Genomic DNA, 27,559 nt, shown 5'->3' with positions numbered 1-27,559 from the left:
ACACACGCACACGGAAAACTCACACGCACTGCATTCCACAGGAGCTGCTCATGAGGGGCCTTCAGCGGGGTGGAGATCCCTCCTCCCCATACTTCCTCCTTCTCTCTGTCAGCACATGCCGCTTAAAGCGAATGCTGGACCACACTGCTAAGGAAAGGAGCGAGATGGAGAGCAAGGCAAAACTCAGGAGAGTTGTGAGAAAAAGTAGTAAATGTCAGTTCTCATATTGCACTGAGCTTTACCACCTGTTCATCTCTCAGAACCCAACGTAAGTCCTTGGTTGACCCACTCAAAGCCACTTTCAACCCTCATTTGCTGGATCTTAAGAGATGTATATGGGATAAACCGACTGTATATTGGATCCAGATAACTCTCTTGGCTGGGTGTTGTCCAAAAGCAGAGAGATCAGGGCATGATGTCAAGATCATTCTAGTGACGAGGACCAGCTGGAAGCCTGAACCATAATAGAAATACAACACCCAGACCTGGAGAGAAGTGCAAGGAGAAAAAAGTGCCAGCTAAGCACTTTTTTTCCTGGCGTCCTTTACTATCAAAGCCAGGACAAAGATCCCCACTGCTTTTCACACGATTGCTTTCCACAGGACCCTCTGGCTCCAGAAACCCCCAAGCCGATCACATCTCAGTGCTGAGGAGGAGCCAGAAAGAACCCGAAGCCTGAAGTGGGTTCACTGAGTTCATTCTGGCTCAATGTAAGGGCTATTTCAGGGAGAGCAGTCAATGCTCCTTTAAAGTCCGTTTTAGATGACAACCACTTTACACCATAAGAAATGACTAATATTGGTTTTCTTTTTTTTTTCACAAAATATTTTTATTTCAAATTAATGCTGTTATCCACGGTTTTCAACATTGATAGTAATCAGAAATGTGTCTTGAGCATCAACTCATCATATTCAACTGTTTTCTGAAGGATCATGTGACACTGAACACTGGAGGAATACATTACACTACTGTCTACATAAAGCTGGTCCTATCTTTCAGATCACATGACCGGACGAATACCACTCACTTTATCTTGGCAGCCCCTCATTATTGTATACGCTGTGGAATAAATGTACAATGGGTGACAAATATGCCTGCGAATATAATATTTATGTCAGCTGCCAAAAAAGCATTACATTTAAATGGCTCAAGAAAGACTCATTTGAGGAGAATGTGTGGACTGTGAAGGAGAAGAACTATGACCGAAAAGATAACACCAAATATGGCTCCAGATGAGCCTGTTCGTGGAGAGTCTGGATGAAGTTAATGACCTTTTGATCGTTTCAGAGTGTATGGAAGAAGATGGTTTGTTTTTATAGTAATTTTTTCAGATCCTAACCCATGTTCTATTGCCTGTACTCTGATTGTCCTCGTGTGTTATATACAGTATATATCCATGATATAACCTTGACACTTCCTCCATTTTTCACTGACGCCAGTTTATAATGTTTCCCATTGGATTTGGACCCAAATGGATTCAACTTGCTCTCATCACAAAAGTGAACTTTGGACCAGTTCTCCACTGACCACACAACATGCTCCTCAGCAAATGCTAGTTAAGCCTTTTGATTCATGGTTTGGTCACTGCAGAGTGGGCTTTCAGCCCGAATTCTCTTAAACGGCGAGGCACTGTATGCCGAGACAGATCCTTACCCTGTTCAGCACTGAACTGGCGAGCAATTCCAGCTGTGGCATTAAACCGACTCCAGTGTTGAGTCCCCGCATTATCCTGTCCTCTCATGCATTTGTCTTTCTTACATGGAAGACCAGCCTTTTGGGGGGCTTGAATGAATTAGTGTTATTGTAGCTGTGGTATTCTAGAAAGCACAGATTTGGAACAACCAACTTCTCTTGCGATGGCTGAAAGGGTCATCCCGTTCATCTGGACAACCTGCTGTCGCAGGGTTTCCATCACCTTAGAGTGGCTCGCCGTGAAGTTAGGGAAACTTGGAAAGTGGCAATTAAACAGGATTTGTCAGATAATTAAGGAGATTAGCACCTGGTGCCAGATTAACACCAATAACTGGGAGGTTTCTGAAAGTATTCTCCAATTTTGATCAAAGTTCTTTTTCAAATTTGTTATACTGTTTCAGAATATATTTTACTTATGAAATATGCTTAAAAGACTGCCATTCTACTCCTGTTTAAATAAGACTAAACAGGGACTTTGAAATTTAGGAAATTGTTCTCTAATTTTGATTTCCACTGTTTGTAAAATAGTGTCTATACAACATACGTATGTACATGTGATCCAAGTCATACTATATATTTTTTAAAAGGCCATGAAAGACAATGATAGGTATCTGAAAAGTATCAATTGAAAGCTAATGTGTGTATAAAATTAAAAGGTAAAAATAAATAAAGCAGCAATTACCATGTTACATGCCAACATGGTTGGTAGCATCAGACCAACTGCAACAATGAGCAATTAAATATATTTTAAGGTGATTTTAGGCACAATGGCTGAAAAATCATAAATACAGACACCAGTAAAATTATTTAATGGTTTATCACTGTTACAAAATTGATCTGGTGTAGTCAGAGTGTGTGGAGACAATGACACATGCAAAGTCTGGTGTCAATATGTCAAAGTATTGCAGAGATACAGCCTCAGAGTCATTTTGGCATATGAAAACGATATATTCTCGGCATGACCCAAATAATCTATCAAAACAATAGTAATTGTAAGTCATTACAATAGGCTAATATAATTAAACGTTATTCGCATTTTTGCAAATTTCATTATAACTTTTGACCACAAGGTGGGTCTGCCTCAAAACACTGAGCATGGTGCTGAAGACACATACCGAGTTTCATAACGATACGCCAATGCCTTCATAAAATATTGCATTTTACGACACACCCAAAATGGGTGTTGTTCAACTCGGCATACTGCACCAAATCTAAAGAGACCCGTTTTGTGATTGTTGGCCAAAGCGTTCAGAAGTTATAAGCAAAAATATATTTTTTTTTCATATCTCCTGACCACTTGGTGGCACTGCGCCAAAACGCTGCAGGTAGCCTCAGGTCATGGTTGTCATAACACACACCAAGGACAGCCATATGTAGTGGTGTCCGAAACCATAGTGGACGTTTTTGAGTGCGCTCATTCAATCCCACATTGCACTGCAATAACAAATGTACAGCTGATGTACACTCAACGGCTGACCGACTTCACTCACTCGTCTTCATTCACTCCTTCAAGTGAACTGTATTAGTGGACTAACGTAGGGAATAGTGAATGAGGGTTTAGGGGGCGATTTCGGATTCCGCCCAAGTTTGGTCAGAATACACTAAAGCGTTGCATAGATATAGCCTCACGTTCATTTTGAAGGGGACTTTGTCAAATTTGTTTGCGTGTTATTCGAGAATGGTTTGAAGAATTGACTTTAATTCCATAACTTTTTGTCGCCATGGTCTGAAGATGATCTGGTTAAATTTTCGTGAAAATGGGCCTAAAAGGAGTTCGAAACAAAAGTATGTTTTGCAAATAGTTGGAAACATTTGGGATATTCTAAGTACTCAACTGAACAAAATATATAACACTGGCCTAGTGGTTTCTGGATATTTTACTGCAAAAATCCTACATAGTTCATCTTTAATTTAATCGGGCCATAATCATTTTTTTCAGTGTTCGGTGCTTGGCCCCTAATACAATTGAGTTCATTTAAAACTGCAGTCCGTAAGTTTTGCCTCGTTGTCGGCATCTCTGTTTGAAACCTCCAGTTATTTGCGGAATTATCATCTTTACGTGGGTTTTACTCCTGCGCAGATGAATCTAATGTTTTGAGGTGTATGTGTGGCTGTCATTCATTCACCGCACCGGTGTGGATACTGTAATTCAGAATCACAGATTCTACATCTACGAGTGACAAAAAAAAAAGATTTTTCCCTGCAAAAATATAATCTAAACAAGTAAGTAACATGTCTGCCACTTTGTTCTGACCAACTGAGGAAAAAAGCATTACAATAAATCACGCTACCAATGGGGATTAAATAACGATCGCTTTGCTCATATCACATCAAACGTGCAAATTATTATTATTATACTTTGTTCTTAAATTATTAATGTTAGTAACACCAGCATTGACTGCAGATTTCAATTTCCGTACAGTCTAATATTTTGCTTTTGACTACGGGTGAATCTCCAGTTGTCACTGATGATTGTCATTTGGACCTTTCTGGATTACAATCCACCATCAAAATGATACGTTTAATTATTCCAGCTGCTGTGAGAAAAGGCTATAAATGATCCGCCACCTGCAGCATCCTCACATGTGATACTACTACTAGCCGGACTCCTGCTTTATGTGTACAGACTTGACGCAATGACGCAAAGACATGCTCGTATTTCCCACAGAAATCCACAAATACCACTCAAATTATAACACATTATTGCAAGCATACCGTTGGGAATAATCATTTTGAACACTGGCTGGTTATGTACTTTCTCAAAAAATGATTTTGGATCATTTTTAACCAAAAAAAAGCTTTAAATGTCATTATCTCTCTTTAAAAAGTCCTTCTTAAAAATTAGAAAGTTAATTAGAAAATTAAAAATGTATAAGTTTGTGTATGTGTATGACTTTGCACATCAATAATTATAATTTAAATGGCTTTCCTAAGCATCATAGGGAATATAAACACATGACTATAGGCTATACTCATGTTATTAAAGGTCAAGCTTATAATGCAGTTTGATTCAATGCTTAGGTACTCAACGAAACAAAACTCAAATGATTATTTGAAGGTTCAACTGACCTTGTCTGACAGAAGACAGTCTGGCTACTGATTTAGAGGAAGCATGTGTGTAAAACTTTCAAAACCATTAAAGATGTGCTGATATCCCTGAGAGTACAACACTTATGAATGTGTTACATTTTTCGTAATCATAATCATTTTTTTCAGTGTTCACATTCCTTTACTGTACCTTTTGGACATTGATTTTAAGATTTTCCCTTAAAGTACCCTTGCGGATGAATAAAGAGAGAAAGTCACATTGGATTCTTCTTTATATAACATAATTTATATACACATGGCTTTTTACAGCGGCAGCATGTTTCTTGTACAGAAATACAAGCACAACATCGGCATCAAGAGCAAAAACCAGAGCTCTGTAGCCTCACATTTCACAAACTGTTTGCTCTCTGCTGATGAACGTAAAGAATGAAGATATAATATACATATGTCAGTATTGGCATGTCAGCTTAATATAATTTCTCTCTTACAGATTATTACTTTCTCAACTACATAAACAAATTGCACCTTTAGTTATATCATCTTTTGATTGCGAATCAAATCATTTCTGTACATAAGTTAAGAAATGTAACAGTTTGTTTCAAAATAGATAATCTTCACTTTTTCGTCTCTCTAGGAGAACTCATTACATCTATAGACAAAGTGCAATATTTTAATTTAAAGGTTTTTTTTCCCCATTAAAAATTGGTCCAAACTCCACAATCTGAAGAAAAACAGCTAATTTTTCTTCCAAATTAGTTTTTAATTATTATTATTATTCGTTTTTTTTTTTGCCTTTTCATTTGTCCATGTTTTCTACAAACTGCTGCTAAATACAAGAATAACAGTGTCAGTGTACAAAAAGCTTTGCATGTAAATTATCTTCTACTCTCTAAATATACTTCATATTCTTCAGAACTATGAACTAACATCTTTGACATTAACATGACTCCACAGCTCTATCAAACATGAAATATCAAATATCTCGTCATCGATAAAAACATACTGGAGATGACAATAATCATAATAATCGTTAAAGTACATAGATGTGCATAGGTGGGGCCACCTGCTAAATTCACAAAGCAAATGCATGTTCATGATGATGGTGGGCACAGTGATATTAGTCAAAAAGCATCTGATCTTTTCCCCGTGCTGAGTGAGGCAGTGTGGGTCAGAGGTTAATAATAATAATGATAATATTTCTGTGGTGTGAGTTATTTGTGAAGTTGACAGATATCTGACTTTCGTCCCATGACTGAATCTCACTGTATCCCAACCAGGCGCGACAAGAAATTTGTCTGTTCATACTGAAAGTGAAAATGATCATATTTTATGTTACATATAGAGTTATGTAGAGTGGAATTTTGGACCAATTAGATTTCACAATGGCCAGGGCTTGAGAGAACAAAGCCACAGGAATAGAAACCAAAACTTGCAGATTGTTGCTCTATCACATTCTGGTTAAGAAACAGTATTAGTGTCCTCGCGTTAGAAAGAACACCTCTAATAACATTAAGCATTTAATATTTAAAAGTTGGCCAACAGTGAGAACCCTAATATATCATAGTCTACAGCATTTGTTTCATAACACTACTCAAGAAGTCATTTTTTTTAAGTCTTCAATGAATTATCTGATATATCGGCACCCTGCTTTTAATTTTCGCTTGCCAGTTTAAGCATTTTTAAGGTCTACCTGTAGTAGTGCAAGGAAACAAAACTGTTGACATTTTCGGTAAAGAGAAAGAGCAATGAAAAGGAAATGAAAAACAAAGGTTGAGGCACCACAGACTTGGAAAATCACCACAAACTTGTAGAACGTATACATCACAGTGCCTACAATTTGAGAGAGATGTGAAATCAAACAGAAATATAATACACGTGTAAATGATACACCATGACATGATACACTCCCACCACTTCTCCTTCAGCCAAATAAATAATGTTAATTCAAAAACTGTCTACACTTTCTTAAAGGCAGAAAACTGCAGCATTACTACAGGTACAGATTCAATACGGTGGCGAAGGCATAGGAGTCTGCTAGCGCTGTAGCTCTAAGCTACTTGCACCACTGTAAAAGGCGTTGGTGGTGTCCAGGGCCCAATGAAAAATTCTTAAGAGCAAATCCAATTTTCTTACCATGGGAATCTATCATTTAGCTCTTATATGGGTCTGATCTTTTTGTTTTTTTTTATGCAGGAATGCACAGACAATCTTTTGTTTCTAGATTTGAGGACCCTAAACCTCTGAAGAAACACACTATACACAGCTTAGATGAGCAATTCATCCAAAAATTTAAATTCTGGGATCATTTACACACCCTATTGTCATCCCAAACTTGTGTGACACTCTTTCTTCCATGACACACAAAGGATGAATTCGAATGAACCACTGGTGTTTGCCATTAAATGATAATGACTTATTCCCAATTTAGAGAAGCCAGGGCATTGTTCAAAAAGTCACCTTTTGTGTTCCACAGAATAAATAAATGGGTTTGGGAATGACACGAGTAAATAGGTTTTTCATTATTGGGCGAAATATTCCTTTAAATAACAAAAATCTCAAACCAAATAATAACTCTGAAGTCAATAATAAACAGCAATACGAATAATTATGATAATACAAAAGGAAAAAAAAACCCGAAATGTTTCTACTTTATATGTTTTTGAAATATATATTTCATGTATTTACAAGAAATGTGGAAAGATGTATACAATTCAGATGAGAAACATTCTTCCATGTAAGCCCACCAAAACGTAAAATGTCAAATCCAGTTTCTCTCAGGTTTACAAAACAACATGAAATATGTTGCCCTGATTGTTGATATCATTGTGTAAACTCTCTGTACACCAGTTTATAGTAACATACTCTTTATAAATGTAGTACTGTACATCTGCTCTACGTCAAATATGCTGACGAGACAGAAATGAAAGTGTTGTGATGTGCTGAATGCGACGTAGTTCAACTAGTCTGCAACAATTTCCCTAACGTTTTCAAGGTCTTGTTTCTGCAGGACCATTTCTAAATAAATCTATTTACAGTCATTCCTGTTCCAGTTCTTCTTCCCAATAAGGCCAATCATGGAGTCTCTATGAAGCACAGCATGCATGTATTACCCGCAACAATAACTGCCGGGCAAGGTTTTGAACTGACAACGCAATGAGTAAAAGAGCTATTAACTTGGGTGTATCAAATGTACTTGAGGTGTGCTGCCTGGTCTTGGATTTGGTGGTTACACCTTATCACAGTTTGCCCTCAATGGAAAATGTGACTAAAACCATTCATGTAAATTGGTGTGGACATTGGTAAGTGTGTGCTGCAGCAGATGTAAGGGCATCAGGTTTTCGTTGCCCTGATTTGAGCACGGATTCTCAACAGCAAGAAGAAGGCAGTACAATAAAGCTTGTCAATTTGGCTATGGAGCACAGGCACCTGGTTTGGCACTTGGTTTGAACGTGAGTCCCAATGTCTGAGGAAAACGTCTTTGCAATTTAGCTCCACACTGAGCCAATGTGCTTGGCAGTGTGAGGTTTCATCTCAGCCGCCTCTGCTGAAGAAAGCGAAAGAATAACAGGGGCTACGTTCCCTGACGAGGGGTTGACGAGAGTTTTGGATGCATGTGGACAGCCACTCAGTGTTGCTGTACTCCAGTTGAGAGTTTTTACCTGTAAAAAAACAAAAAAGAAGTCAATTTCTTTTACTGCCCAAGAGGCCACCTCACATATCAAAGTCATCTGTATAGTGTCAAAAGGTGTTTTATAATGCTGCGTTCACACCAAACGTGAATAGAGCGTCAAAATCTCGTCTACCGCGTCTAGTTTGACGTGTGAACATTTTGAATCCATTCGCGCGTCCGTGGTGAATTGGATGCGCGTATAAATCGAGCGTTTGAAGCAAAATAGACGCACGTTCATGGCGTTCCAGGAGAAATATGTCATAAAACACCACTCTGCCTCTTTTCATTTTCATTAAAAATATATATTAAGCATTAATATCCACACAAATGTGGTCCAGGCAACTCCTAGATTATCTTCACTGCATGTTTAATTAAATATCCTTAAAAAATAAAGTTATGAAACTTCTCTTTGCCCTCAGTCAAAACGATTTGGCAGACAACAAATTATAGATTTATGACACCAAAGATCGGCCGTTAGATCTACACAAGACAAACCACTACAGGACATCAGAGCCAGCGGCAAACGGCAGAAGGACTGGCCGAGGAAAGGCTGCTCTCGCCGGGGTTATGAGCGCTGAGTGCCCGGTGATCGCCTGGATCTCACAACTCCAAAAATACAAGATTTTTTTTTTTAAATAGGCGCTCTCTTTATAAATAAGCCACAGATTTGAGCTTTAAACAACTACATTCTCACCTGAAAAAGTCTTAAAACTACATTTTGTGACACAATAGTAGTATTTTTAAATTATGCAGGGTTTCTCATCACGTCATTTTACCACGTGACAGCAGCGAGCAGGCTCCTGATTGGTTAACGCGGCGCGAATTGACGCCAAAGTTCAAATGTTTAAACTCGGATGTCAGATGCGAATTCGCTTCAAACACGTGAATGCACAAAAGCACCACTAGCGTGTAACGTGCGCATCGCGCAAGATGCTCAATTTGCGTCATTCGCGCAAACTGGACGCGCGAATGAGGCGGATTTGCGTCCTTCGCGCCACGCAAAACGCGTCTTCCGCGCCGCGGGACCTCCAGACGCGCGTGACTTAACATTGAAATCACTCGCGCCAGACGCTCTATTCGCGTTTGGTGTGAACGCAGCATAAAACTACTCAAGAAGTCAAGTTTCAGGTCTCTAGATACTGATAAGTTGTCAACTAGATAAAACTTACCCAGACACCCAGCTGTGAGTGGTGGTCTTTACACTGTGAGGCGGGAACCCCTGTTGGGTGGCCATGGGGTCGAAGTTGAAGTCCAGCGATTCTCCATCCATGAGCGTATCATGCAAGATGGACTCCACGTCACATTCGAAACGCTCCACAGGCATACCGTCCAGATCACTGGGCAGCTTCTCTAGGTGTTGATGTTGCTGGTGGGGCATCATGCCTGGGCTACGGCCATACCCATTGCTGTTGAGGCTGCAGTAAGGAATCCCACCTCCAAGATGACCAGAGCCTCCGTACTGCATCTGCATGGCCGTCTTGACGCTTCCCAGGCGTCCACCGGCACCGCTGTGGCCAAGGAGAGGGTGCAGCGATCGTCCGTTCAATGCCACAGATGTGGGTGGGGCTTGTCCGTGCATATTGTGTGGATGAGAGAGGGCATGGCTATGAGATGCTCCACCTCCCATAAGTTCATTCCGCCCACTGCTGTAGGGGGGCAACATACATCCACCACCTCCAGCTGACTGGGAGACAACGGTATCCACTGAGGGCAGGAGCTCTCCAGGCTCCCCATCAGATGTAAGAAGTTCCTTCAGCAGCCCTGCTGTGCAGTTAAACTGGCCCATAGATCCTGGACCGGGACCAAAACTGGGCTTGTTTTCTGGCAGAGACTGCATCGGCATGGGGGACATGCTGCCCATTCCTGCCTGGCTGTAGAGACACTTACGATAGTCTTGTTGAGTCTGCTGGTTGACTGCAGCCAGACCTGGGGGACTGTAGGGGGAGTAACCAGGGCTGGCCTGCATGAGCGAGGAGGGTGAGGACTGGTTGGATCCTGACCCCGGGCCTCCTGTGGGCCCCACTGATTGGTTCTTAGGTGAGAGCAAGTTGAGGTTATCCAGAAGGTTTTCCATCACATTCTCAGAGCCACTGTGACCCAGTGAACCAGCCATTTCAGACAAGCTGGGGAGGGTGGAGGTCATTTTGGCCCCTGACCCTGGGCCTGGGTAGACCATGTGGACATCAGAGTCGCCAAGTTCGTCGTCAATAAATGGCGAGAGGCGACCGCTCAGAGTGCTGGCATTGGAGCTGGTGCGGGGACGGAAAGCTGTCCAGGCCTCAAAGTCGTCGTTGCTGTGGGAGTTTGGACTGCCGGGCCACTTGCCGTACTGAGAGCCTGGACTGTCTGCACCCCCTTCGGGACCACCTTGAAGAGCCAGCTAGAGATAAACAGAACCACTCGTGAGAAAAATAACTCTATTCATGGCTAGTGCGTACTGTTTATCAGAGATCAAAGCAAGGTTTGGCGTGCAGCTTTTACCTTTTTCTTTGCTGCTCGTCCTCTGCTCTTGGCAAACTTGCTGTTGTTGTCCATGGAGGCGGCCCGGCGTCGAGGCGACTTGCCGCTTTTACCGCCTTCAGGGTTGAGCATCCACCAAGAGCTTTTACCCGTCCCCTCATTCTGCACACGGATAAACCGACTATGTAGGGACAGGTTGTGTCTGATTGAGTTCTGTGGAAGAGAAGGAGAAAAAGCATGAGTGTTATGTTCGTAGTTTGCCTCGTTCCCGTAAATTCCCCTCAGACGGTAAATCAGCAGAGTGCAAATCCTCACAGCAGCTGTTTTCTATTAAACTCTCTTTTCTCTTCACCTCCGCTTTCGTCCACTCACCCTTTCCTTTACCTATATGTATCATTTTCTGTCATTCAAAGGAGACAGTTTTCCTTGAACATCGGCCATTCTTTTAAACATATTCTTGCAAATATTTACAAATTGCTCTCAGTGGTGCATTCAAATAGAACGGTGGTTCCCTTCAATGTTTTGCTGTGAATCATAAAAACATAAGCCTAATTCTATTTTAAGTGAGGATGGACATTCCTATTTGAAGTACAATCCTCAAGTTCAAATCAAATCCTCTTTGAAATGCTGACCTTTATCCTCCGATCAATTGATTTGAAAGTATTAAAGGTGGCATGTACCCTCTCAGTTTTATATGCAAACTATAAGTAAGCCATTCAAAAGTTGATTTCGCATAAGAGCATAAACACTGGCATTTCAAAAGATTGCTTTGCTTGTTTGTGTGGCTTGGCCTGCTCATCTGAACAATGGAAGACAGGGATTGTTTAAAGGTCCCATGGCATGGCATTTTTCTATTATTTTATAGTGTTTCCTGAGGTGTACTTATATTGTTAGTATGATTTTTACATCATAAAATGTCATAATTTAGAAATAAAAGGCATTTTGTCTATACTGCTGTTTGCCCTGTGGCTGACTGCCCTGTTTCAAGAGGCGTGTCTGCTGTGAGACTTCAGTAAAAACGGCCACTGTTGTGATTGGCTGACATCTTTGCATTTGAAATGAGCGGAGGGGGCGTGGTTTAACGAGGTCTACGACGCACGAGCTGCTGCCAGAGAGACGGATGGACCTGAGTTCACTTCTCATCAGTTCTCTCAGCATGTCTCAGTCCAGGGTGAACTGTTGCAGTTACTAGAATATACTTCAGGTTATTAGTTTATTTCTAGTCGGGGGGGCTGTCACTCATGTCAGAAAGTAAGTAACTTTAGTAAATTATGGATCAGCGCTGACTCGAGACGCGAACCGTTTAGAACGATTCAGTCCGATTTGGTGAACTGGTTCGGTTCACTAAAAAGAACCGATTCAAAAGAATGATTCGTTCTCGAACCGGACATCAGGGAGACGGAGCGATTGCTAACAAAGTTATTTATAGTAACTACTGAGTTGTGAGAGCGCTGTCTGTCAGCGCGAGTTTATTGTGTTTGGGTCTGAGAGTTCGGAAAAAACACGAGTCCCAGTCACGCCGAGTCCGTCTTCATCATTATTCTACCAACTTTGTAACACATGCAATGTACCATTACAGCGAGATGAACGAGTTAGTAAGTTTGATTAAAGCATTATTTCTAGATATGTTCCAATCATATGAAAAGCGTCAGTGACGCGCATTGAGTAACTTACACAGCGCAAACAAAGACACAACAGCAGTAATCGAATGTTATCCAGTTTATTGTGGGGAAAGCTGGCTAGCCTAGCCGGATACCCTCACGCTTACCCCCCTTCTGCTTAATCTCACGCCGCGTTTGGTGCCTCCGCTGTGGGCCAGATGCAGTACTGGGGGTCGGGGATGTTGAAGGCCGAGCTTCGGCGTGCGTGAGGTTTATCTCTAAAGATGTGGCTCTGCCAATGTTAAGCAGAAACTCCCGACTGTATGCACATTTTAGAACAGATAGACGCGACGAGGACGTACAAAAACACTGACTCACAAGATAGAAAACACGAAAACACCGTTCTGTCTGGAGAGAGAAGCCGCAGTGTGTGCACGAATAATAAATAATTAGCTACACATAAGAAATCACTGATCACAGATCAGAAGGAACTGAAAAATGACTTCTGTTTTCATTTGTACATCCAAACACTGAGAAACTGCCAGCATTCACTCGTTCACAAGCAATGATCTCTATTCTCTGGAGCGTTTGCATGGGCGTGCCAGATTCTCTGGGTGGAGGAAAGGGAGGTAACTGTTCCTGCTTGGACGTCAAACCAGGAGACTTCAGGATTGGCTCGTCTGGCCTGTCATTTTCTCAAAGGCAGAGAAAGATAGCCAGAACTCGGTTTTACACCGATCAACATTTCTATCCACTTGGGGACAATATTCAGGCTAGGGGAACTCATATTAATGTTGAAATACCTCATAAAATGAAAATTTCATGCTATGGGACCTTTAAAAAAAAACATTCGAAACAGTCACATGTATGTTCCAAAAAAATGTTTTGTGTCTTTATCTGTACGTTTACAGGAAAGCAAAAATTATAAAAAAAAATATTGTTGACTTAATTGGCAACAAATCACTTAAATCTTAATGACCAACCAAAGCAGCCATTTCTATGCTTGCTATTCTACTCTTGCCAATGAATAGTTGTGGCACTAGGGCGAATTAAGTCCAGTATAATTATGAACTTTTCTATCATTCTGACGAGTTCACATACCGTAATGTCTGGCAAACATTCAGCCTGGCATAGACACATTACCTACGTTGTCATGGTGATCTCAATCATTAGAACCATTTTCCCTAGAGAGGTGGAAAATGGGGTATTTTTGAAATGCAGGCCTAATGCTTCCTATGTCTAATTTAGAGTTGTTAATGGATAGTTACAGGATGTGATGGCAGCTTAAGATGGTCTTTGCGGTTGTTTGTGAACTAAAAGGCTTCATGAAGCACATGCAGACTAGAGACATGATTTTTTTTCTCCACTTTTTTTTTTTATATATCTGACCCATTAATCCTATAGTGTCTGTAAAGTTTCACATATGGTCATTATCCAGGTTTCCATTACAGATTTGCACAAAACTTTTTCGGCTGTATGTAATTTTTTCCTCTCGTGATAAGTAATTCCAAAAATCATGGCGACAGATGTTCGGAGGTTTACGCATATCAAAGCCGAAGGAGATGTAGGCGTGTTATCCAGGCATTCATGTTAAGGAAAGCCCCTTATACTTGGAAGTGGCCTCCCATCATATCTGCTTCAAGGTCTTGATAAATTGTGGCATTTCTTTGTTGTTCCAGTATTCACGTAATTCTTTTGTCTTTTATGAGTTTAATAAAGAACCAGGTCTCCTCTTCTGTCCAAACATACGTCGCCATCTTTAAAGAATGATCGACTTTTATGTACGGCAGGTGAACTTTAAATGCGAAAAATGTTCCATAGCAGTTTTGTGAAATATTCCTTTTTCGAATTGCCTGAAAAACCACCTCATGCGAGCGTAAAAACCTTTTTGCGATATATGCGAAATTGTGTTTTATTTTCAATCTGCGTAATTTGAAGGTTAATGGAAACGCAGCTATTGTAACATGCAGATAAAATGTATTTAATACAGAAAATACTATTACAAATTAATTTGGAAAAAATACTTTATATTACAATTATTTATATTATCTTACATGATTATTTTACATAATGTCTTCATCTCAATTTTTTGTCTCGCATTACTGAAATTGGACAAGCTCAACAGCGGCTCATTTTCTGCCAATTCTTTTTTTTATTGGAATTTGTGCAAAGGATTGTGGGTGATTGGAGGACACAGATGATACACTTGATGCATCCTTCAAAATAAGCCGAATGAATCTTTCAAATTGAGACGGCCTTCGATGGAGCTTGGTGACGTGGCAGCCGAGATATGCAGCCTAGAATACAGCCATCTGACTAAGAAACAACCAAAGTCAGTGTGGTGTATCCATTTTGTTGTCATGTGTTTGTAAAAAAAACCCATAAAACAGGAAATGATATCACAAAGGAATTCTGTACACCCTTATGACTGTGTCAGTAAGTTTTTAAAACCTTAAAATGGAGTTAAAAAGGAGATGGTTACACCACTTGAGTCATTATTCAATCAAAATGTTGGTATACATGTTTTTTTCAAGACTCCCAGAATTTGTGTGAAGCCGTTGCATCACATGGTCCATGAGCAGGGAATTATCACAATGACAGATAATATCATATGAAGACTTACACTATATGTGCCATCATTAACAGAGGGACGCAAAACCTGAAAACCAACAACAATTCAGAGCTACGCACAACATGAATCCAAAGCAGAAGAGTACCAACTGAACACACTAACCATAACATTGTCCATCTGGCTTAAATTTTTTCCACACATGGCAGAACTAAAAACACAGCATCACTGCTTTAAAACACAACTTTGCATGTTGTGTGAAATGCCTCTTGGCCAGTGCGCAATCGTGTATAGCGTGACAAATTTAACCACAACCACATTAGAAGACGATTCACTGATGGATATATGGAGAGGTTTGGAAGAATGGGGGGGAGGTCTGGGGAATATCAGGACAGAACGTGGCACTCTGAGGCTGCATCCACATTAATCTGCCCTTCCGTCCACACTGAGACAGCATTTTGGTCCTGCAAGCTTTTTTAAAGACACTCTAACATTTAAAAATGCAGTTTTTTGCATTGTAGTGTAAACTGTAAAAATGGAGGCATCTGAAAACGATGGCGCATGTTTAGTCATGTGACACATACTGTACCAATATCTATGTTTATACCAGTGTTGCTGAAGATAAATGTTACAATATTTATATTACATTCCTGCAAAGATGACAGAAAATGAATTCGCAATGTGCAAACATTGAGACCATACATAGAATGGCAATTGAGTGCGACCTTGACGCACCTGTAAGTGATGAGATATTTTGCTAATAAAATGGTTGTGCCAGAAGAATAGCGTGAGAACTATTCAGTGAACTACTCAGTGAGCTTTTATTACACTTTACGCATGCGCAGTTAGATGATTTTAGCGTTTTCCGATGTTTCCGTGTGGATGAGGAACTTTTTGGAAACACTAGTGTGTGGACGAAAACACTCTGAGAACCCAAACGATATCAAAGCGCGCTCATCCTGTGTGCAGGTCTGCGGCTTCCTTCCCGATTGACACATTTTTAGCCTGTTTTGACAATAGTTGATGTATTAGTGGCGGCAGAACACAGGAACTTCGACATTCCAGCTAATCACTGTGTTCAAAGTTCAAACGTAATCACAGCTAGCCCGCTAATACCCTATCTCTTCTGGAACTACAGTGTCCCAATCCACATTCCTGTCTGTGGATACTAAACCCCAACCATCACTCTTGTTGTGTGAAGATCCTATAATCTTGGGTTCACAACTATACTGCCATTCCACAGATACCACAACAGTACACACAATGAGACGACATGATATAAAAACGGAGCAATTTCTGGAATGTTATGATCGAGTATGAACACAATGTGTCATCTATGCAAATCAATCATATCATTATGTTGACCTACAGTGGAAATTTTATTGTCAGCATATTGTGCTGCGCTGAAAAACGACCACTTTTCAATCATTTCATATCCTCTTTCCAACTGTACTATCTGAATAAAATGGCAAAAATGCCAAAAAAATATATAAATTCATTAATTAAAAATAAATACATATTTAAAATATGTTATGGTGTCCACAATACGGTAGTTATACTAAAATACATTTGTAGTAATTTGAAGTTATGCAGTATTTCGTTCGAAGTGTAATATTCGTACTTTATATCACTGATTTATGATGTTTAAAGAAATAAAATGGCAATGCATTTGTTTTACAGGTGTGTGATTGCCAACAGAGAAGTTCGTTTACCGTGTTTAACACATTGACCTCTGCAAATGTTTGCTGAACTTTTTCATAAAGTTTTATGATCATATAAAAGGCGCGTATGTGTCAAAGTGCCTACATTATGTTTTAAAAAGGAACTGATTTGAACTGTGAACACTTTTGTGGGTGCCGCCATGTTTGCCTGAGGTCATACATCTGTATCTGGAAGTTTGACTTCAAGTGGCGAACAATTGTACTCTTCCAAATTTTATTGGAAATGCAGGTTTTCATTTACATGAAGCACACCACACAAGCTGTGCACTGTACGAAAAGAAAATAATTAGTCATTTTATATTAATGTTCAATTTTTATATACATTTTTCTGAGCAGTATGTATATGTATATTTTCAATGCAGCTTATAAATAATAATAATATTTGGTCAGTCCAATTGAGTCGCAACTTGTGAAGAATTGTTCACATGGAACGCAAACTTATTATTAAAATTATTACAAAAATGTCTAATCTTCTCTTTCTCATACAACGAAAATGCTTGATGATCACTGGCTGTCAAATTCAGTTACAATTATGCATTACATTTTTTTTTAGGTCATTACCTTTTAAAAATATAAAATTATTACAAAAATGCTCAGTTTTGGAAGTGAACAAATGATCAAACTAGGGTCGTCAAACCTTTTGATCACTGACATTTCCATGACTTTTTGTACTGTGATTTTATATTCAGTCTTGCTCAAAGGTTTACACACCCCTTGCAGAATCTGTGAAAAGATTAATACAAAAGGCATGTTATTTTTTTATTTAGAACTATCCTAAATAATAAATGTTTCAGTCAACTATGGAAACGCGAAAAAGACACCTTCCGTGGGGTGTGTCGCAAGGGTCTTTCTCCAACACTTTTCTCTTTGTATTTGCTCCCGCTAGGTAGTATTTTGAGTTAGTACGGGAGGGTAATGTTTTAGGGAGTATCTTTCCACTGTTTTGCCGACGACACGCAATTATATTTGCACCTTAGGCACCCGAAAAAATCCCTTGATTCTCTCCTTGCCTGCCTAAATGACATAAAAAATGGAACCCACTGGCAGCATATCGTAAAACATCGGTACGAAATCTAGGCATCCAAATTGATGAAAACTTAAATATGGAGAGCAACCCGTTGGTTTGTGAGCTGGAAAAACCAAACTCTGGTCAGGCCAATCACATCGTGTGTAGAGTCGGTGGGCGGGCTTAACATAATGATGGCAGAGTTGTGGCGGTTCCACGTGCTACATGAAAACAAAGAAGCTGGCGAACAGCGGCCTTTCGAAACGGCTTTGGCCACGACTCTGGAAGACTTGACTCTTTTCTTTGAGAAAAGAACAAAGAAAGGCACTGAAGTAATTCTTAAGAAAGGAAGATGTGTTCGGAGTTTTGCCGATCGGATACGGCGAAAGTTTAATCTATCAACTCGCTCCGCTTCACCTTCTTCGCTGCTCTGGTTGGTTGTAGCGCTATCCTATTGCGTGCAGAGGGAATTTGAAAGACAGCCATTTATCCCGCCCCTCGGATTGAGCCCTGCCAATGGTGTGTTCCCAGACCCAACATCTTGATGTGGGCCTGGCTTGTCAGGCTATGGCATGACTACAATCAGTGCAAAATGCTGCGGCGAGGCTCCTAAAGAGGGTCAGAGATATGAATCTATCACACCGATTTTAGCAAACTTGCAGTGGCTCCTCGTTCAATCTAGAGTCAATTACAAGATTTTCATTTTTGTCTGCAAATCCCTAAATAATCAGGCCCCCACATATCTCGAGCACTACGTTCAGGAAATCAAACACTTCTGGTACTACCAAGGACAAATTGATGGGAAAAAGGTGATCACGCCTTATGGAATGAGCTGCCTCTACCTATTAGATTGGCAAAATCTCTATCAGAATTTAAGACCTTGCTGAAAGCTCATTTAGCGTTGACAGCGTATAACAGTTAACAATGTGATTTGTGGTGTCTGTGTTTGTATATGTTTGTTGTATATGGTATCTTTTATTCCTTTTATTGCCAATCAATGGTTCATAAACTTTTGAACGGGGTCATTTTTATAAATTCAGCTATTTTTTTGTCTTGTGGACTATATGTATACATATATATGTAAAATGTCTTATTCAGGACAGTACTAAATAAAACATGCATTTTTAATGATCTCTCTTATTTTGTTAAACTTGTTTTCACAGATTCTGCAAGTGGTGTGCACACTTTTGAGCAAGACAATGTGTCGACAATGAGCACTTTCTTGCCAAGCTGAGTATAAAAATGTCCTTGACTTTTGACAATTTTATTAGTTAGATTACTAGATTATACCTGGAAAAGTCTTCAAAAATGAAATTGTCAAACTCCTTGATATTTCCAGGATGTCCTTCACCGTGGGAACCTTGACAAACATGGCATCATAGATCGCGCCCTTGCATGAACTGCTATTACATATTCAAAGTACTAATTTCACATACACACTATTTGAAGCCCCTGCTGCAGGAACAATGAAGAAAGTCAACAGCAAGAGCCAGGAAGTGACCACATGAAAGAGGACTGTCACAGGAAGCCGGCCTCACTTCCTGTCTTTCAGGAAGCAGTGGTTGTGTATTTGAGCATGTGAGTGTGTGCAGAGCGGACTGGAATGCCAGGCCACAGAGCCGAACTGGAGGTGGAGAGAGAGAGAGAGAGAGAGAGAGAGAGAGAGAGAGAGAGAGAGAGAGAGAGAGAGAGAGAGAGAGAGAGAGAGAGAGAGAGAGAGCGAGCGAGAGCTGCCCTACTGCACTCCTCCTCTGGCAGACTTCTGTTTGGCACCAGATCCAGCCACAGTCATTCTCACTCCAGAGAGAATAAACAAAGCGCTACAGACCACAGATACAAACCCAAGAGCTCAACTACTGCCCACTCCATTGCCCCCTTAAATAATGGACATCTAGACTTTAAATATGCCTTAAAATGTCTCTATAAATCACAGCCATTCAAGCCCTATGGCCTGATAAGTATAAATCTTACAGAGAACAGCTTTAAATTAATATTCTAGGTTATTTTTAGCCTAATGTCTAAGTACCGCATGTGTAGCATACTGTTGATTAGCATGCCACACGTGATACAAAAACATTAGGGTGAAAATAACCCGGGATGTTTCTTAAATATGCATACTCTACTCAAGTACGTCAACTCAAATGCTTCAGGTTAGATATACACTTGGATCCGAAAACCCTAGGTACAACCAAGACAAAAAAACTTTGACGTTGAACACGGGTTGAATTCTGTATTAGTGGCCTCGGGTCTTGGGTAATTTAAAATAAATGTGCTTTTTCCGAATGGACACGAGACACTCTGTAAGCATCTTACAACAGTTCCCACACGAGCGATTTATCATGACAGAATATGTTAATCGATGACTTGAAGTTAGTTAACTTTATATCAGCTACATAAATTCATCAACTAACCATTCAGAAACATCCTGTTGCATTCTACATGTTGTCACTTCTTCTTGAGTCTCTCCGTCATTGTCCGATTCCGGTTTGAACATAAAAAGCTGAACAGTTTCTGACATTTTCAATGCAAAGGGGGCCGGGAGCAGCAGCTCATTTGCATTTAAAGGGATACACACAAAAATGGCGCATCGGTCAGACTCAGGTCTAATTTTATCGGGTCTGTCTCGGGGTGGATTTTTCTTTTAAAAAGATTTATTTAATGCTCGTCGAGTAAGAAGTGATTTGGGTCGATTCGGATCAGGTACAGATTTTAGGAAGACCTCTACTTTAAGTACAAGAGTTATTACATTTGGAAACTGCATTCTCAGTGTCACCACAAGTGGCACTATAGTAGGCATTAGCTTAAAAAAACATATTATTTTACTCTGCACTACAAAGGCAGTAATTGGGTCAATGATGTGACATTGATTTTTTTATTTATTCAAAAATACATAAAAAATGCAATTCCTACACACCTATTCTATGATTAACACACAAAACAGAAATGTCACAGTGATACAACTGTACTTACATCATGTGATGTGACTCAGCAAAAACATAATTTCATGAAATTAACCTAAAAAATATTGCGTTGTGCTGCTACACCGGACTTGAGCAGCACGACGCAACACAACAAAATAACAGAGAACCCATTATAGCCAGATAGATGATACTCTCTACACTGGATGTGGTGTGATGTGGAGCGAAAATGATGCCGCATTGTACGTTTGATGTACTTTATGTGCTTACGTGACTTCCGACAACAGTACAAATGGATTTAGAACAATGGTTCCTGTCCGGTGTAGACACTGCTATTTGTCATTAGCCAACAATAGAACAGAGAAAATGCATTTCAATATTTCGATTCAACTTTGATTTGATATCAATCTTCAATCTGATTTTAGTCATAACCATAAGTGTGTATGTTAAAGTGATCTTTCAAGGAACATAGTGGACCCACCAACAGTCTGAGCAAGTTAGCTGCCGTCAGTTAAACAGTCGACATGTTTAAAGCTAGCTACCTGAAAAATAACACATTAATTTCAGTGCAGACATTTCAAGATAACTCTATTGAGTATTGAGGTTGGTTTCTGCCAAAGTACGCACACTTGCAATACGCTGGCCAAGCATTCCTGTCTGCATACTTGCGAAGAGTATAGTTCTGGCTTAAGTGACCGGTCATTTGTGTCTTTTTGATTGTACGTAAGCATGCAAGTCATTTTGTGACACACTAACATACATTAGTGCGTGTGTGTGTTTGAGTGTGTGTCACTGTAAGCTGCACAGGCAGATGGAGGTCATGTGTGCGGGTCAGTCCACAAGCCAAGGACACAGAGTTCCATTTCTATTTCTCTCCCTCCTTACTTCAGTCCCTTCCTCCAAGGAGCCTGAAAGGCCACACTGTTCTATGACAGCGACCCCTCCTTCCCCCTCTCATTCCATCTCTAAGCATCCAAGATTTACTGAAGGCATCAGCATTGGAAATCAAAAACCAGTTCTTAATCAGAACTAGGGATGTGCAAAATAACACATTTTCAGAATTGATTAGATGGTAGGCTTGGTGTGAAATAAACAGTTATGGAAACGTAAAAATTTAAGTTAAAGCTCCAATCTCCTCCTGAAAATCCTGAAAAAAGTCTGATGGTGCCTCTGTGATATCTTCACTCAGAGAAGATGTCAATCTCAGCTGTCAATCATGACCTCACACGCCCCGTTTATATAGCATCAAATAACTCACTCAAACCAAACTTATTTAAAAAACGAACAGCGTGATAAAAATGGCCTAAAATGACAGAAACCATCTTTGAGAAAAATAAATTTGAAGTGTAATTTGAATACATGTCCATTAGAATACATGGAGGGGTGGGGGTTATGAGCTATACTGGGACCAACCACCTGGGGGCGATCGAGACGGCTTCAGATTTCAGAGTTTTCAACATAAGTGCGGCAGGCTTGATCTATACAGGTGAAGCTGGGGAAGGTGGAGGGTTTCCTGAAAGCGAACTGCGACTGCTACAGCAAATGCTGACCAGTATTTGAAGGTTGAGCAGCGAGCTCATTGGCTACTTCGATACAGCAGGAACCAATCAGCTGTGCCCTATAGAGAATGATGTGATTGCAAGCAGATTGAGCTAAGGACCTGCGCCATCTAGAGTTTCATGACAGAACTTTGTATATATCCAAAATTTAAAAATATACTATATATCTACTCCACTTTGCTGCAAACCTGCGGCTTTAAAGTTTGTATTATTTTTAGGGCTGGGCAAATTAACGCGTTAACGCGGGCGATTCATTTTTTCAGCTTAACGCAATTAAAATATTTAACGCAAATAATGCAGCGTCCGTTTTTATATCCATTTTGCCTAGCGTTACATGATCATCACGCTCTTATTCATGTAAATGCTTCCAAGCGTGACAAGACACAAGCGAACGCGCTGTATGCCAATGTCCTGTGTGTGTGTGTGTGTGTGTGTGTGTGTGTGTGTGTGTGTGTGTGTGTGTGTGTGTGTGTGTGTGTGTCAGTGTCCTGTGTGGATGCGTCTCGTGTCAGCTAATCAAGGGACACACACACACACACACACACTCGACGCATAGATAGACTCGCGTCAGTTTCCTGCTCACATCGAGTTCTCTTTTGCTCTTGAACAAACAATAACACAGAGGATTTTGAGTATTCTCATATTAGGAGTCTTAAATTAGTTAAATAACGTCTTAAATTAACTTAAAGAGTTGTGAGGAAATGAGATGCGCGGGACAGCGCGTGAGATCCGCGGCTGTTCTTAAAGTGACAGTAGCACTGATGATGATGTCATTAATGTTCATCAAAGAACAACGGGAACAGAGACAATTTTAGCTTTAATGATGATTCATCTATATTTCATTTATTATTTATGCAGTTAAGAAAGATAACTATTACATTTCTGTATATGTATAACAGGGAAGGCCATGGGTAAATATAACATTTATTATTTTGGGTTTATGTAAAGATTGTTTTAAGTTCACTTAAATTAAAAGTTGTTTCTTTTAAAGCCTAATAAATCTTAAAATTGGGAGCTTTCAGTTATACTGTAATGTAACATCATTAATGTTTCATAGAGACATCAGTGATACTGGCCTTCATTCATAAAAATATGACAATACAACACATATTTAAAATATGCTGTCTTTAAATTGTTTATACATTAATTTGGAGAGTAACTGAAATTATTACAATATCAAAATATTAAAAACGTAAAATATTAAAAACTTGCGATTAATCGCGATTAATTACAGAAAAAAGTGCGATTAATTAGTTATTTTTTTAATCGATGCCCAGCACTAATTATTTTAAGTTATGCCATGATATAGCAATCTTCTATTGGTCACACATCTTCATGTGCAACAAATTTGAGTTCAGCAAACTTGAAATTTGGAACTTCTTTGCATGAGCTTGTGTTTCCAAGTCTTCAATGCGAGCGTTTTTCAGAGAGCCTCAAAACCAAGGCAGAAAATAGCCTGTTACTTATTCATTATGATGTTTTGATCTCGAGACTCAGCGTGAACTTTCCTCACAGACATGAGAAATGCATCTATCGATATCTTGAAATGTCCATTTTTAAACAACCAAATATTCTATGATTATGTTATGAAGCGTGCATATTCTGCGGAGATGACGAGTCAGCATCTTCAACTTAATCACTGCAGGACTTCAAAGCAGTTTCTTGCAGCTGCAGGGGAGCGAATGTTGTGACGCCTGCGCCGAAGAAAAGCAGAGGCCGCAAAGCGACCACAACAGTTATGCACCTCACACCGTTCACGTCTTCAAAACACAAAGTCCAGCACAATACGAGGGTCTAATTATGCATTCGTTTTGAGCCTTGGCCTCGTGTTGGGTCATGTCTGGTGTAGACAGCGCTGCTTTCTGCTGACAGACGTCAAGAATGTGTGAGTGTGGTTAGCAGGAGACAGAGAGAGCGCCCAGACCTGTCATTAGCTCATCACTAGCTCAGCAGGTCTCACACGTACTAAGTATAACCCAAGCGCCTGAACTGAAGCAGTCAGGTGGAAACTAATCCAAACGTTTCAAAGGTTAGCTTTGGGAAGAGGCTGGACGTCTATGACCAAAATCTTAAAGAGGACCCATTAAGCCCCTTTACAAAGTCTTGATTTCGTTTTTTGGGCTCTACTAGAATAGGTCTTCATGGTTGGATATTGCAGCAACTCTCTTCCCAGTCTGTCAGTAACGCTCTGTGGTGTATTTCCCAAAAGCATGTGGTTGCAATCAGTCATTTTCTAAAAAAAATAAATAATAAATGCTATACTTTTTAACCACAAATGCTCGTCTTAGCACTAGCGTCCACGACTTGAAAAGGTCATGTGTGACGTGACGTCTTTCTGTGTACTCTGGTTCAAAAAGGTAGGGTAACTCCATCTCATTTTCCGTCCGTTTTTTTTTTGTAAAGGGCGTTTGATTAATCTTTACACGTTCACTGTGTTAACACTGGGGCGGTACTTCCGCCTACGTCACAAGTGGTTGGGTACCGAACCCGGTACTTTTAAGGGCACCGACCGAATTACGTCGATACTACAGAGTACCGATTCACATTAAATCTGTGCCAAATTTCGGTACCTGAGAACACATCTGGTGATATAGACTAGTGTCTGTGAATATTAAACCGCAAAAAGACCATTTAAATACAAATCCTGTATTTCCATCTCTGCCGTCTCATGGAAGGACAAGAATGCATGAATGTCATCTCCAGAGCCGTCCTGAGAGTCACTTCACAAGCATTTTACCATTTCAACTATCGTAATGTCATAAACACACAGTAGCTTAAATGCTGCGTTCACAACAAACGCGAATAGAGCGTCAGGAGTGAGTGATTTCACTGTTAAGTGAAAAACCCTAGAAATGGTTGTGCGTGAAAATCCCAGTAACTGAGCAGATTGTGAAATACTCAGACCGGCCCGTCTGGCACCAACAACCATGCCACGCTCAAAATTGCTTAAATCCCCTTTCTTTCCCATTCTGACATTCAGTTTGGAGTTCAGGAGATTGTCTTGACCAGGACCACACCCCTAAATGCATTGAAGCAACTGCCATGTGATTGGTTGATTAGATAATCGCATTAATGAGAAATTGAACAGGTGTTCCTAATAATCCTTTAGGTGAGTGTATATTACTGTTGTACAGTAGAATTTAGATACGATAATACTAACACTAATGTAATAATAAATTATAAAAAAAAAGATTTTTGAAGTAATAATCACAATTTTTCTTCCATGTTTTAATTTTGTGCAGCATGTTGTTTGACAAAAACAAACAACATTTTGTTTAATTTGTAATTAAATTAAAAGATAAATAAAATTAATGTTTTATGTATTAATTTGTTACCAAATTGGAGTGTGGGGTGGGGGGGGGGGGGGGGGCATTTCTTTGGAAGCTTGTTTCCGCCACAGAATAACACATTGTGAGTTTACATCTCGAGATATAAACTCGCAATTGCAAGTTATAAAGTCAGAATTGTAAGTTGTAAGAGTCCAATTCTGAGGGGAAGAAAGACTGACTTTATATCTCGCAATCGAAAAAATAAAAAATATTGACATAAATGAGGAACATTGTGACGTGTTTGTTCCGGAAGAAAACTCAAGACTACAATGGAGGCGTTTCAGTGAGTTCAGAAACAGTGATTACTGCTATAGAGACGAACTCGCTTTGCAACTTTGCAGATCTTTTTCATGCTCAAACAGCGACATTACACACCAAAGAAAGCTGAAAGAATATCAAAGCAAAATGAGTCTTCTATAAATGACATTATCAGCATGTGTTACATCAATATATGGAGGCACTTTAGTGGGGAATTTTATGAAGAAAAAAAAAAGGCTTGTATATTAAATACCTATTCGGCAATGCATACTTTTGGATAATAACCAATTAAGCACTTTACAAATAGAAGGTAATTTCATTGGACTTAAAAAATTACAGAGTCATCACATAAAATTGTCCCGTGCCTTTCAGGAGGCGTCATGTCTCCCATGACCGCTAATATGCTAACATGATGTGTTATGCTCTGTGGTGGTGTTGCACTTGATGTCATACAAACTTTCATATTCAGCTGTTGTTATTCTTCTCCCCCAACCAGACATGACACTATTTGATGACTGTTTTCGTCATGTTGTAAATGCTTGCTTCTTGAGTACACATAACACTGCTCATTTGTAATAAAGTCTAGTAAAAAACATTAAACATCCATCTTTTTTTTGGACATAATTAGTTGAGGTAGATTTACTTTGAGAGACACAAATAAAATTGCACTTATATCCCTTTTTTAAAACTATTTATTATATTATATTAATGTCATTTTTAAATAAATGCTGTTCTTTTAAACTTTCTATTCATCAAAGAATCCTGAAAAGGTTTCCACAGAAATATTAAGCAGCTAAAAATTTGCTTATTTTAAAATTAATAATAATAATACATTTTTCTTGAGCATCAAATCATCATATTAGAGTGATTTCTGAAGCATCATGTGACACTGAAGACCGGAGTAATGATGCTTTGCCATCACAGGAATAAATTATATTTTACAATATATTAAAATACAATACATATATTTTAAATCATAATAATATTTCACAATATTGCTGTTTTTACAGTATTTTTGATCAAATAAATGCAGGCTTTGTGAGTAAAAGATATTTCTTTTAAAAACAATTACCAAGTTTTACAGACCCCGGCCCAAACTTGTGAACGGTAGTGTATATTTGGGGTTCTTCTCAGCAAATATTAATATATTAATAGCCATTCAGTTGATGAATGAATCCCCATATCATGTAATTAATTTGATTAACATGTTTAATCGATTGACAGTTCTGCTTCTTATGCAAGCGCATTCTGTCAGGCAGCACATCAGGGAATTCCCTGAGCTGGCAACAAGTCTGGAAACTCGAAAACAATATCCGTGCCAAGTTCAGTCCATTTTAAAATGATCGTTCAGCTGTTTGGCTTTTTATTCGGCTCTCCTCAGACAAACCTGCAAAGCGCTCAATGCCAATGGTTCCTATTACTGGTTCAAATGGGGCGCAGGTTTTGCCTTTGAACAGCGCCAGTATGCAGTCGCACTGGGAGATTATAAAGAGACGGGGACAGATAAGACGCCCACACGTGTAGATCTCTGTACTCAGCAAAGAAGGAGACATTGATTTATTACCACATTAAAGTGAACACACAGACTCTCTCTTCCTGTCATACATACACATACAGAGATTCAGATGAGCAGAAATACATAATACCAATCCAACTCTTTCTATCTCTATCCTCAACACACACACACACACACACACACACACACACACAGGGGCAAATGTTTCCTAA

General features: G+C 39.6%; 1 protein-coding gene across 1 annotated transcript in view; it reads right to left on the bottom strand.

The window, feature by feature from the left end:
• Positions 1-4,994: 4,994 nt before the first annotated feature.
• Positions 4,995-27,559, bottom strand: part of foxo1a (forkhead box O1 a) — a 70,481-nt gene continuing 47,916 nt past the window's right edge. The window contains exons 2-4 of the mRNA XM_079823653.1: positions 10,892-11,083; positions 9,580-10,790; positions 4,995-8,399 (exon numbers count right to left, since the gene is read on the bottom strand). Coding sequence (XP_079679779.1) covers positions 8,396-8,399; positions 9,580-10,790; positions 10,892-11,083 — 1,407 coding nt within the window. The 3' untranslated portion in view covers positions 4,995-8,395. The remainder of the gene's footprint in view (positions 8,400-9,579; positions 10,791-10,891; positions 11,084-27,559) is intronic.

Source organism: Gobio gobio (genome assembly GCF_949357685.1).
Source record: "Gobio gobio genome assembly, chromosome: 8".
NCBI classification, from domain to species: Eukaryota; Metazoa; Chordata; class Actinopteri; order Cypriniformes; family Gobionidae; genus Gobio; species Gobio gobio.
Note: the sequence above shows the minus strand (reverse complement) of the source record. Positions and strands in the feature narration are given on the sequence as shown.